This window comes from Colossoma macropomum, unplaced genomic scaffold (genome assembly GCF_904425465.1).
Source record: "Colossoma macropomum unplaced genomic scaffold, Colossoma_macropomum, whole genome shotgun sequence".
Classification (NCBI taxonomy): Eukaryota; Metazoa; Chordata; class Actinopteri; order Characiformes; family Serrasalmidae; genus Colossoma; species Colossoma macropomum.
In genome coordinates, this window is record NW_023495942.1 from 231,773 (window position 1) to 245,775 (window position 14,003).

A 14,003-nucleotide genomic window follows, 5' to 3' on the forward strand; every position below is an offset into this window, starting at 1 on the left:
TGAACAAAATACTACCACCACAAATACACTGCTGCATACTGTGATTGTGATGCTTCCTATACTATATTAAAAATTCACTGGCAAATCAGTAATGTGACACTGTTAAAGAAAGGTCTGTCACAATTAATTCACCATCACCTGATGGCAATTATTTGAACAGATCACAGTTTCTTAAGCAGACCACAATCATCTTCCATAGCTGCGATCACAATCATATATTTATGTTGCAAAAATGTTTTTTTGGTGAGTTGGGTTGAGGCAAATACATATAAATCAAAGAAAGCTGAAAATGCAATTCAGGGGTCTTATAAACACAACTGAAGTCATTAATCCTGACTGATACCACATCACCTTTAAATGGCAGCAGTGAGTAATGTTTATTCAATATTTGGTAATGCCTAGAGGGCACAAGTGCAGAAGCTTGAGCTTTATCTGTAATCAGCTGACAGCTACTGGGTATTGACAGCTAGGAAGCACTCTGCCCACATTTCTACTTTAATACATTGAAATTGAACACAACAGACAATTAAATTGTTAGTCAAAATTACCTATATGGCAATTAATCATGAGCTAGAATTTCACAAAGGTGAAAGGCCTAGCTAAAGACTGACCTGCCTTATTTTGACCAAAATATCTTACTTTAGATGATTCAAAGTTATACCATGTAACCCAACACCACAGACATGCATCGGGAACTGTGACTAGACAAAATGCTCACAGAGCACAGTAAAACATTGTAACTGCAAAGTCCAATATCACACATATGATAAACAATGTATTGTGCAGTTCCAAAAACAGGAGAATAAAGCATAGTCTATTCGGAGACTGAACGAACAGGGAACCCTCACACACAGACGGGTCCAATGAAATACACCTTTCTAGTAGAGCACAATAATCAAAATGTCTACAGATTACCTGAAAATATCTTTGTAACTTAGTAACTAATCTGGTACTTCTTGTTAGAAGCATACATGTTAGAAAAATGGACACTATATTACAGCAGCCACTGTATTTGGTGGCAAATCGAGCTGCTTGGCCATTATGGCGTGTGGCTGAGTCACTGTTACCTAAACCCAGACAACAGCTGCAGTTGACCTGAGACAAAAGGTCACTTTCACATGCTTGTGGACTGGAGGCAGGCTTTCAGCAGAGATTGGGCTCTTTATAAAGGTCAAGAGCCATTTTCTCACCAACAACTCAAAAACCCGGGTATACTGTATATACCAGTGCTCTCCTTATTCGTATGTATTATACATGGTGCAACTTCTAGGTAGCAGATGCTGGGCTGCACAACCACTGAGGTCAGAATTAGATCTAGATCTAAATAAAACTCAACCCTCACGGCAGTTCGCTACAACTGATTTTGCAACTACTAACAATATTATAGAAAGTGGATCTTTCCACTTTCTGATCAATAGTTATTAACTGAAATTCAGATTATCTGTCCACTGCCATTTAGAATAATCGAAATCACATTTATTATGCTATACCACCTGGCATAACAGCATAAGAAAAAACCCTGGTCTGAATGAGGACTATGCTCTGCCCCACAGCACATCTAGTCAGGTCTTACAGGAGCTTCAACGTTTTTGCAGCAATTCACCCAAGAATTCACCAAGAAAGTTACTGTTTTTTTCCCCTAGAGTATGTTATTTAGCTGTTCAGAAGAGCTCATCTGGCTACCAGTTATTCCAAGTGATATCCAAGAACGGACCAATGACAGTTTTGCAGGTGATGCAGTGATACTTACGGACTGCAGAGAGGAGTGAGTTGGTCAGCTTATGTTTGTCTTTGGAGGAAGAGGAGGATGAAGGGTCAGGGAGACGGCTGCTCAGAGGGAGCTTGTGTTTGAGCGAAAGCTTCTTGATGGGTTTGATCTTCTCAAGCGGCCGACCCTGCCAGTGACACTTCAACACACGCTGCAAGTGCAGACTTATGCCCACGTCTAAAAGAGCGAGAGTGTAGACATATTTAGAATAAGAATAAACATGAATAATTTGGTGCAAAGCAGATACCAGAGCCATATCAGAGCTACAAGGACACTTCCAAAACCTTTAACACATTTTTGCTACTTAAAACAAGAGCAGGGCAATACAATGTCCAAAACAGCTGTAAATGTAAGAAATTAGTATGAATTAACTTAATGTAATAAACCAAACAGAACGAGTGTTTCAGAATAAAACATTTCGCCCTATGACCTTGTCATCCATAGAAAAAAAAAGACCATCATGTAGTATATATGATCGCTGTCCAAAGACCACCATGTAGTATATATGATCGCCGTCCAAAGATCATCACATAGTATACATGATTGCTGTGCAAAGAAAAACATGCATCCCTATTTTTTTCCCCCAATTTTTACTTCTCTACAAAATTTGAGCATGGCAGCTGGACTTCACTTTGTGGGCAAATTTCATGGTGAATGGACCAACAGAAAAGCTCAGAAATTAAGTGGAATAAAATTTTACATTAACTTACATTGAAAGTAAAGAATGTCTTTAAAGTTACCATTCTGGAAATATTTGTTTTCTTTGGACAGCTGCTGTGTGGTATATATGCCGCAAATGACAATCTGAAAGCATTCACCACCACCAAATCTGTATCAATAAATATAGAACAGAAAAGTTTATATTTTGCATACAATGCACCTAAACAGCAGTCAGTGACGGAAGAAAAGTGCCCCTAAAAATAATTTCCCCTGCCATTTACCTTCCAGATAACCTAAAGGGCACTTCTAAGAGCACATAATTCAATAAGGCAAGAAGTGGAAATTCAGGGCCGGCAATCTCATTTGACACCAGCAGGTGGTGTCACCTTGCAGGTTTCACAGGCCTGAAGCCCAGTGGAGTTCCCCTTGCTCTCACCTTCCCTGCTTCAGTTTCAGTCCACATGTAACCCAGCCCCTCCTAAACCCATTATGCACTCTCTCTCTCTCAATATACACAATAGAACCAGAGGGGAAACAAGCTTGTATCAATGGAGCAATATGGGCTAGTCTCTCACAGAGGCTGAACAAACATAATGCTGTCTGGCATCAAAGCACTGATCTCGGGGCAGATAAATAATGAAATTTAAAATGACATATTAAACATCGTGGGCCAGGGAGCCTGACTGAAGAACAGATCTGACTCTGTAGCTGCTGCAGTAATCCTTACTTTCTGATCTGGCTACAGAAAAAAACTAACATAAAACATAGGGCTACATCCTAAAATCTGATTTGCTGTGTCTTGGTCAAAAGTCATGGTAAAATAGTGGAGATATATAAACACTGACTGAAATCTGTATTAAATGTGCCAAGTTATTGTGTACTGTTAACAAGCTACATTACTTTGTGGAAACTTTATTAACTGTTATTGTTAGTAATAATAAAATTCACTGAAAATTGGTGTATTTTATCATATTGTATTTTGTCATGGGCTTTTTTCGCATTGCTTCAGACACTAAAACCATGTGCAGCCTCTCGTGGCTCACTGTTATATTAAAATACAGACAGGAATGTTACAGGAACGTCCTATAAACTTTATCTACAAAGCACTTATTTAGGTTCAGATGGCACTGTGCTTTTAAATGGCTTCCATAAGGGTTCATGCTTGTTAGCCTGCCTGCACTACAGTAGGGTGCGTGAGAGTGCTGCTGAAAAACAGTGCCTTGCTCTGAACAGGCTGCAGTTTGGTGGCTATTTTAGGAGGTGAAACTGCAGCGCTGGAATAATTAACACTTAGTCAGGAAAGCATTGGCCCAGGACACTAGTGACCATTGTTGAGCCAAAGATATAGTAAGAAACAAGCTGCAAAACGAGGGGGGAGCGCAGAGCGCAAGGAAGTTATTTTGTTTTTTTTTTTCCTTTGTTAACAAAATCACAAAAAGCAGCCGAGTACAGAAGAATGCAGCAGAGCAAACCCAGAGAGACCAGTCAAAAAGAACCAGACTGAATAAAAGAACAATGAAAAAAAAGGCACAGAGAAAACGAGTAAGGAGAAACGATGATCTGGTTGATCAGCACTGAGCAGTTTACTCATGTAGCACCAACAGTACAGTCCATCTCTAGTAGCAAGACCATGAGACTGGGAGACAAACAGCGTGAACAAGAAGCAGACTGAAACAGCCAGAAAGACTGGTGGTGGACAGAGGGACAAACTGGCAGAATAAAATGACAGAGGAAGTTTGAAATGTGCAATGATTTCACCTCTTTGAGCTCAGTGAAAGCTTGGAGAGGTAGAAATTATGTCTGGTGTTCTTCGCTGATCACCATTAGGGCTGCAACCAACTATTAGTTCTATAACTGATTAACCTATAGTTACTGAATTCAAAGACTAACATAACTATCAGGCTGCCTTCCATTTTTGTCACCATTTGCTGCTATCAATGCTCCATCTGTGCAGTTAACATGTTCTTTTTAAGGTGCAATGAAACAGAAGCCATATTGCCTTCTAGACTTCCTATGTTTTACTGCTATCTGTTGTAATGAATGTGCTCTACCAAAACAATAAACATTACATATATGGATGCTGTAAAAAACAGACTACGTCCACGTTGTTGGCTAGTAGGATTAGAGAACTTTCTATTTTGTTTTCTTAAGTAAAGAAACCCCACACTGTCCACTAATCACTTTACTCATACTCACCATCAGAGAATGAAAGGATGGGATGGACACAGGGGTCAAACTGAGCAAGCCTGTCCAGCAGGGGGAGCTGGAACTGAGCATCCGGAGGAGCTAGAGCACGCCCAGAACACATCACACACTGACCACTGACCTCACAGCCACACCGTCCAGTCCCAGCCTGCTTCTGAACCTGCAAAAAAATAAAAATAAAAAATAGAGACAGGGAGAAAATGAGATATATCGTGAATATACTGAGATATTACAGTGATGTATACATTTCACGATATTTAAAACACTAAAATAAAAAGGCTCCATGACTTGCTCCTTCACATTACTCATTTTGACACCAAAACAAGTACTGTTTGTTATCTTTTGCTACCCCCCATGGTTCCCTCACAGCCACCGGACAAACCAGCTCATTTTGCTGACTCCACCCAGAGCCTGAGCAGGTGACCCAGTTGACAATGTTTTGCATGTGGGACTGCATCCTAGTACGCACTCGTTGGATTCATTAACCTCAATAAGGAGAGAGTTTGTGAGAGTGAGAGAGTGTGAGGGGAGGGAGGAAGAGAGGGAGGGGGAGAGACAGCAAGAGAGAGAGCTAGCAAGAGAGAGGGAAAGAGAGAGTACAAGTGAGGGAGAGCGATAGCAGGAGAGCGAGAAAGAGAATCTAACAGGTTGCTACAGGCAACCACAGCTCATCTACTCGAGCCTATTCAAACTGGGTTATTCAGTAATCCTGCTATCATACAGCAAGAAAAGCGAGCACGTACACACAGCCTTACTGCCATGTCACAGCTCAAGCTTTATCTCTCATTACTGGATGAACTGTGATTGGCTGATTAAGGCACATCCTATATTTTACATTATATAAGTTATCTCCTTAACTCCTTAATAGACATGTTTAAAGCTGTTAGAGCTACAGCTACACACTACTATAAACCAGTCTTTATAAAACAACCCATGACCGTAAACCTGATGACCAGAATGAAGAGAACATTGGGGAACATCAATAAACACTGTTAAACATTCTTAATTAACTCTTAAATTTGGCCACAACTTTTAATGACTAGGTGGCCCAAACAGACAACGCAAATTTTGATGTCTACCCGGCTCAAGGTCGATTCTGCACACGTCAGTTCTTCTTTATTACCCTCTTTCGAGCTTTTAGATGCAGTGCTACATTTACCAACAAAACAAATGATCGAGAAAGAAAAACTATACTACTGCAACATGCCTGAAATGAACAAAGAGGATGGATGCCTGCTCCTATAGATCAGACACTTCTGCAGAGCAAGAAGAGGATTATATTAGCTACTACTAAACCTGACAGACAGCACTGCTTGTGGGTGATTTGTTACTTTTACTGTATCTGTGTCTGCATGCTCATGTTTCAATATTTCAATCCTCTGTCCTCTGTTGAAAAAGTCTGAGAACGACTATTGTAAACAATCAGATATCCAGCACTACAAGCCAAACTTTATCTACTCTCACAATAACAACAACAACAACATGTGCTAGTCTCCACTCTTGTTTAGCTTTAAAGTGAAATTCAAAAACATTCTCTTAATATTTACAGGCTATATACCAAATGTACATTTCAGTTTGGCTCAATTTGGATGCAGCTTCTTATCCTAAATGGTTCAAGGACTCATCTCCGATTCAAATTTGAGGTGTGTTATTTGTAACTGAGCCGGGCTGGAGGTGGTGCTTATTGTTTTAGCGGCTGCTCGAGCATGCTGGTTCACAGCAGGAGTATATTTATGGGAAGGTTTCAGTTTACCAGGCTGATCTAGGGTCAATTATGAAGAGGGAGCTGAGTTAAAGCATGGGACCGTGGCCCGCTAACAGACTGACCTGAGATCAGCATGCTGAGCCTCCATACGGAGAGTAAATGTCATTCAAAGTGCAGGGGGATGAGTCAGCATGAGGGGAGGACACAGCTCTAGTATATCTGACATATCAGACTAAGAATGCTGATCTAGGATCAAATGTCTACAGTCCATCTAATCAAATTCATCAAAAATCTGATCCTAGATCAGCATTTTATGACCACTGTACACCAAACTAAATAAACAGTAATCAGACTAACACTGCTGATCTAACAACTCCCATTCATTCTTTCAACTAAATTTCTGCATCTCATTAAGACATAAGAATCCAAAATTGACCCTAGACCAGCAACAATGAGACATAACCTCTGGTTTAGGACAAGAAGATGACCAAAGATCTGAGCTAAGATTAACTCTCCTGCACTCAATATGATAAGAAAGCCAAAAAATGATCCTGCATAAACACTTGTACACAAGCCCTGGCCTGGGCTTCTACTTGATAAACAATTTTGAAGCAGGAAAACCGGTCTACTGTCAGTATCTCTGCTTTTATCATCAACACTGAGATCACTAAACACTGCAGGAACAGTGCTATTTGGCCTGATAAGGGGATCTCATGTTCTAGAGGAACACAGGGTGGGTTTCTTTTGGGTAACAACCTGATGCAGAACCAACCCATAGTTTTTAAATTTAATAAAATGCAATGTCAAATGTAAAATGGAATAAAATAATGACAAATCTTGTATAATCCAGCCACCTAGGAAATTTTGACTGAGTTGCCACACAGAGCTGCAGACGACATCAGGATGTAAGCAGCTGATATTACACCTAACAAAGTGAAATGCCGACATCTAAGGCTACGTTCACACAGCAGGTAAAAGTGGCCCAAATCAGATTTTCTCACCATATCCGATATTTTGATTTGGCTGTTCACAATATCTTTTAAATGTGACCTATATGTGACATTAGTCTGAACAGATCAAGCTCAGGAACCGACTCAAATGCACAAAAGAACAATGCTTTAGGTGGAGCAATCATCCAGAGGTAAACAATCCTGACTACCAACGAATGCAGGTCTGCACCCAGAGGTTTCAGTCGCAAGCATCACAAGAGCGATTATGAAGCTTCACTGACTGATAGCTGGACTCAACACCCAAAATGTGTTCAAGCTCGCCATAAAAAAGGGAATGTTATTCAGCCACAGTCACTTCTTTGGTTCGTGTCCTCAATTTGTTTAAACTTTGCTTTCAGACTTTGAAGTTCTCCTATGGCCGCGTTTGGTCATTTCTTTCAAAATCTCTTTAAACACAAAGTGGTTTGGAAAAGGGACTTCTAATTTTTTGTACAGAAATACTTCCCCAAATGTCTGAGGTCTCAGCAGTGTGAACTTCTGACGAATGTAGAGTTGGATTGCGGTAAAAGTTGCATGAATTCCGATCTGGCTGTTCAAACTCGCACTGCCGCACATCGGATATGTATCAGATTTCAGTACCACATACGAAAGTGGCCCAAATCGGAATTGAAAATGTCAGTTTCTAAGTGTTTTTTGCTGTTTGCACTTTATTTTCATTTTTTATTCCCAATAAATTATTTTCTTGTTTGGATATTCAAATATTACTTGTTTAAAGATGTACATATCCATATCGCAAAAATGCTTAAAATGCCGATCCCAACCACCAACCTTCCCACGGGACCTTGCCTGAATTCCCAGGGTTACAGACATCTTAAGGATCAGCAAGTAATCATAGAAGGTCAAACACCACACCAGAAGTGGATATATAGTAGACATGTAGGCTCTAGCAGCACATAAAGGCTCAGTGCGTTCCATAGCTAAAATTCCTGATTTTGCTATTAAGGAAGTCCGTTCAACTGCCCCCCTCAAACATTTCACTAACCCACAGAGACACACCCACACACAGAGCTCCAAAAGCCACTCACTCCCAAAAATACAATCTGCCACCCACACGTTCCTCTATTCTCAGTACTTCAATACAACACCCCCACATTCACACACATCTACAAAGTGGTCATGTACTGTAAGAGGGATACACACTTACACTGACACAAGTCTACCTCAAAAACTTTCCCTAAACTTTCTTTTTCTCTCACATGCATATTCAGCGACTACAAACCCATCCTAGTGAAAACACTCAACCATCCACAATGTCAATGTCTAGGAAAAGAGATAAATAAACCACCTTGTAAAAAGGCATATAAGGTGACGGATCCAAAATTACAAATATAAAAAAAGGTGTAATAGCACCCTTTTTTATATTCAAGCAATAAAAACACAATTTTGTATAGCATTATTCAAAAGCGAGTGCCTTTCATATAGTATTACACAAAGTATAATTTATATAGTATTAGTCAAAAGGTCAAAACCAAGTGCCTTTTGCATTATGGATAGAGCGAGTGCATTCTGCGTTATAGACAGAGCCATAATCGTAAATTGTTTTGTTCCAGCCAGTCCATAAAGCATTGCATAGACCATTTTGTTTGCTGAATTGTATTCTGTTCATTTTTGGCTAATTCCCATTGATTTAGCTGTTCTGCAGTCACAGCTGCCGTCCGAAAAGCTTAGCTTAGCTCATTTAGTATTAAGAAGTTCGGAATTTCATGCAGCCCTGCTCTCATACTCTTCTTTAGGATCTGACCAAATGGGCTGTAGGACAAATTTAATCTTTTAGAAGTTATACAACGCATCAATTTTCTGTTTTTTGTATGTTCTAAAGAGGAAACATTGCAATGTGTAAGTTAGCTGTAGTGTACAGTGAGTCATTACTGGTCATTACACACTGGTGCTCAGTGGAAAGATTTACTAGTTATTGTGAAGAAATAGTAGAATGCTTCTCAACCAAATAGACTGTGCCGTTGGAATTAACTGTTGTATAATGTATAGTATTGTGGCTAGTGTGTCACCTCGGAGAACATACTAGCTTGTGACCTGCACATCAGAACAGATCACTATAAAGCACAGGTTTTGTTTAATACTTCCATGCTAAGAAACCAGTCAGCATTATCAGGCTAAACTCCTCTGTGCCATTCTAAAGTGTCTAAAATTGTACTTTTATGAAGTTAAACGCTTAATAAATGTAAAAATGGAAATTAAAATATAAAGCACCCTGATTATATTTGCTGAAGCAAAAAACGCCATCAAAGAGAACTAACTAGTGGCACTAGCAAAACTTGCCAAAGCTTTGTTTTGTTTAATCCATTAAACATTTAGCAAATTATGCAAGTGTTGTCTATTGCTCTCCTTACACAAGTCTGTCTCATCTATACAAATGCACCCTCAATGTCTTGCCTTGCGGTTGAGGTTGGTGATGGAGCTGGGTCGGAGTAGGCGTCGTCTCTTGCAGGATAGCAGTGGCCGAGTGCGGGCTGCCACACAGCTGCTGTCTGGAGCAGAACTGGGCCGCTGCTGCGAACTGAGCTGCTCTTCTATCTCTGCACTTTCTGGAGAACTAGCCCGCAAACTGAAGGAGGACAAATATATAAAATTTCAAAACCATGCTGCTGCTGCTAATGATATTAACAATATTAACAATAATAATAATAATAATAATAATAATAATAATAATCATCTTGACTTTTACACACATTAAGGGTGTCAAAGTGCATCATGCACTGAAGGCAGAAATTTAACTGAATACATGTTCTACAAAAAACTCTACTTCTTTTTTTATAGCACGTATTCCAATTCTGTGTAAACAGTTTCTTCAGTTACAAGTGTGAAAACCCATGTATTTTTTATTTAATTATCAATAATAAATAATCAAAATGCGATTAAAAAAAGGTTTCAGACACTGAAAAGTAAATAAGAAACAAAGGCTTATAACAATCATTGTGAGTCAAGACATACCTGTTAATGACTCCATTAACCTGCCGGACAGGCGTGTACCCTTTCCGCAGGTTCGTCTCCATGGCAATACCATGGGCCGATACGGACGCCTCTGTCCCGTCAGCATCATGGACCTTAAAGAGAACAAAAACATTGTTGGTACAGTCCACTTGGACATTCATTAATCCTCCCCACACCATTTCACTTGGTTTGGCCCAAGTAGCTGAATGGTTCTGGTGAAATTCCACTGCTGAAGCGAATGGATTAAAAAGGTCAACAGCCCTTGGCATACCAAAAAACAAAGAGCACAAGTGTTTTTACACCTCCCTCTTTTCCCAAACTCAAGCCTACCCACCCTGGGCAAGCCCAGCATCTTCTTTGGGAGTTTTAGGCACAGTGCCAGAATTGCTTAAAAGCAGTTTTTTTCCCTTTGACTGAGGAACATGTTTAGAGACCAGCTCAGATCTGCGGGACATCGAGCTCCTACTCCATTCATATTTGATTTTCTGGGCTGATCAACAGCGTCTACAGATGATCCATGACACAGCACAACGTTTACACTGCATAAAACCTTCCAAAACTCTCAGATTTTGTATTTTTTTTTACAACTATGTAATAGGTGGTGAGACATTTCAAGCATTTTACAATTTGGGAGTAATCTTTACCACATCACTTTCTTCTGAACCACACACGAGTGCTGCTCAAGACAGGACCATATGAAAGCCTGGACTAGTTTCCTACATCTGTCATGTTAAGCCCACTACAGACTATGTGATAACAGCGGTCTTATATGTTTATTTTATGCCACACTGCATGAGATGCTGAGTTTTAGCCAAATTTCATGGTAGACTGTGTGACTTCAGCTACATTTTCAGATTACACAATTAAGCTTCTGGCAAAAGATCACTGATGCAAAAAATGACCCTGTACTGCTTGTGCCCTCTTTTTTGCCAGAAAATAAAGCATTACCACAAAAGCAGTCAGCAAAGAGGGAAAGTATAGAGCCATTAATGACTGGGGGAACGTGGGCAACATGGAAAGTTATCTTTAGAGAAACAGGCTCATTTCTCTGTCTGTTACGTGGTAGTAAGCTCTGCCAGGCAGGACACCCTAGTGGTCACGTAGTGAGACCGAAGCGGTCTTTGGTCACAGGGACCTTGGGTATGAGAAAAACACTCATTTCTTTATAACTAATAGAGATAGCAGAATTTATCCCTGTAAGTGTTTTCAAAAATACAAATAAAAATAGTATCTTGTCACAAATTTTCTTCATCACTGTTGCCCTTTGGCAAGAGAAATGTAGCAACAAAAATATGTAGAATAAAATCTAGCAATATTATTGTACATTAACGTTAAGAACACTTTAATCCTTCCTATAAAGTTATCATTCTGGAGATAAAATCTTTGCTTATGACAGGGATGACATGTTAGTCTGTTGTAGCAGTTTTCCATCAGTCAAAGGATGCACCAGACGGCTGCCACTCTGCATGAAAAGAGATCAGCATAGAAATAACATGCCAGCAGATGCCCTGTGATTAAATGAAAGGAAAGATGATTCAAATAAAATCTGTTCTGAAGTTCAACGAAAAAAATGAGTCATCATTCAGAGCAAGTGACTGTTCAGAGGCGCAAACATAAAAGATTTTTATAAAATAAAAAAGGTTGTTGTAGTGCTTATACTGTAACAGTTAAGTGTGCCCCATGTAAACAAGTGTTCTTGCTGCTGTACCTGTGAGGCAGACCAGGTGATGCTGTCTGTCCTTGACAAGCCACTGTCCTCCGCTACTGACTCACACACTGAACTCTCCCTCAGTACCACCGGGCCCTGCAGAGAAACACACAAAAGTACGTTAGACACTGAATCTTTACACTCACAGCCCAGGGCCGCGATGTGGTCGCCTGATATTAAATACTATGGCTAGGACCAACAGTTTAAATGACATGATTTCAATATACAATACAAATCTATGCACTATTAGTATGCACAGCAAAATAAGCGACAGCCCCAACACAAGCAGAAAATGCAACTTCTAAGACTGAACTTTGGGGGTGTGAAATAATATCCTTGCAGATTTCTCTGAAAACAAAGCAAGTCTCCTGAAAATAATGGAAGCTGTGATAAAGGCAAAATGTGGAGACATAGTGCTGAAAAATGTGATGTTTTATTTAGTTGAGATGAATAACTTTTACTTAATGGCTGTTTTGAGTGGAAATTAAATAAATGAAGGGTGGTTTCTGAAATTGCATGTGTGTTGCAGTGGACATTATAAGGTTTGATTTCACTTTCATGTTTTCGAGAACTGCCGGTTTTATTGCTGTTAACAAGTACAGTTTTTTTACTGCTAGTTTTTGTTTTAGTGGTTTTGGTGGTTAATGTTTTTTGTTAACAAAAAATTTACTTTTCCAGGTACTTGACTACTTGTTCAACCATTACAGCCACCAGTATTCGAGGAGTGAAATCATTGTCTAAGCTGTTTTACAGAAAGTCAAAGAGAAAATACAACAACTGAGAGATTCTCATATTTACTATTAAGTAAATTTATTCCATGTCACTTCGCTATTATAAACACTTTAACATGAGCGCAAGGATGGTGCTAAGTATGTGACTAAGGCAGAGGTAATGCAGCTGTAACTAGGCTAACTACATCTCTCTATTCTCATCTTTACCTCAACAAATATTGCATCAGATTATTCTTCTCCTCGGCTAAGCAAATTTCTGTTTAATATCTCTAACGGACCCTTGAATATGACAATCATAATGTCCATTCCTGTTCTATTCACCAATAAGCTGCCCGCATTTACAGTTACAATGACTTGCAGTGAACAAAGTTAGATTTGATATTCCACCATTCTTTGTTGTAGAGGGGTAAACATGCACAGTGATTCATCAATCTGAAGGTGGTAATTTATCTGTACCGATTTTGAAATGCTAGATTATAATCAAATGTTTAAATTACATTATAATCTGGAGAAAGTCTTTTTACTGCATTAACCTTCAGTCCAGTTCTCCAGTCACATTTCATCTTTAGTGTATTATTAAAAACAACACTGAATTTATACCAAAACAAAAGACCCGTTTACACCTGGTTGCTTCATGCGTCTTGACTACCAGAATTAAATCCAGACAGAGATTATGCACAAAAACACAAGTGAAAATGAACAGACACATTTAAAATAGATTTAAATCTGACTGCTCAAAACACTTAATAAATGTGCATTTTAGCCAGATGTTATACAAGTGTAAATGCATCCGTCAATCCAAGCGTTTCCAAGGTCACCAAAATTCCCAGTACTGTGACTGTGCCTCCCACTGCTGTTCTGCATATGGGAGGGGAAAGAAAAAAAAAAAGCTTCAGCTTATGATGAACCTCCCCCCCAACCCCAAGTTTAATTCAGTAGCACAGTTTGTTAAATTACAGCACCAGGTTAATCTTTACCTCACCTTGTCATTACCCACAGTCTCACTACAATATTTTACCTTTCAGCACACATGGTTCATGATTGTGATGACTAATACAGGAGGTTAATTATTCTAAACAGCTGACTTGTAAAGATTGGTGTAAAGCCAGTTTAAGGAAATGAATCATTTTCAATGTGGCAACTCTTTGACTTATAACTGTCTCTGAACAGAACAGAAAAATTAAGGAACACAACAGGCTATTGGTGATCATGAGCTGATTTGCACATTAATCGCCACAGCAATCGGATTTCAATCTGACTAAGCAGG

The 14,003-nt window shown here is 39.3% G+C and overlaps 1 protein-coding gene across 3 annotated transcripts in view; it reads right to left on the reverse strand.

The window, feature by feature from the left end:
* The window catches only part of kansl1b (KAT8 regulatory NSL complex subunit 1b), a 71,753-nt gene that overhangs the window by 5,435 nt on the left and 52,315 nt on the right, over positions 1–14,003 (reverse strand). For all 3 annotated transcript variants that reach the window (XM_036564126.1, XM_036564124.1, XM_036564125.1), the window contains 5 exons: positions 12,006–12,101; positions 10,298–10,410; positions 9,740–9,911; positions 4,625–4,793; positions 1,751–1,945 (listed from right to left, as the gene is read on the reverse strand). In XM_036564126.1, the coding sequence (XP_036420019.1) occupies positions 1,751–1,945; positions 4,625–4,793; positions 9,740–9,911; positions 10,298–10,410; positions 12,006–12,101 (745 nt within the window). The remainder of the gene's footprint in view (positions 1–1,750; positions 1,946–4,624; positions 4,794–9,739; positions 9,912–10,297; positions 10,411–12,005; positions 12,102–14,003) is intronic.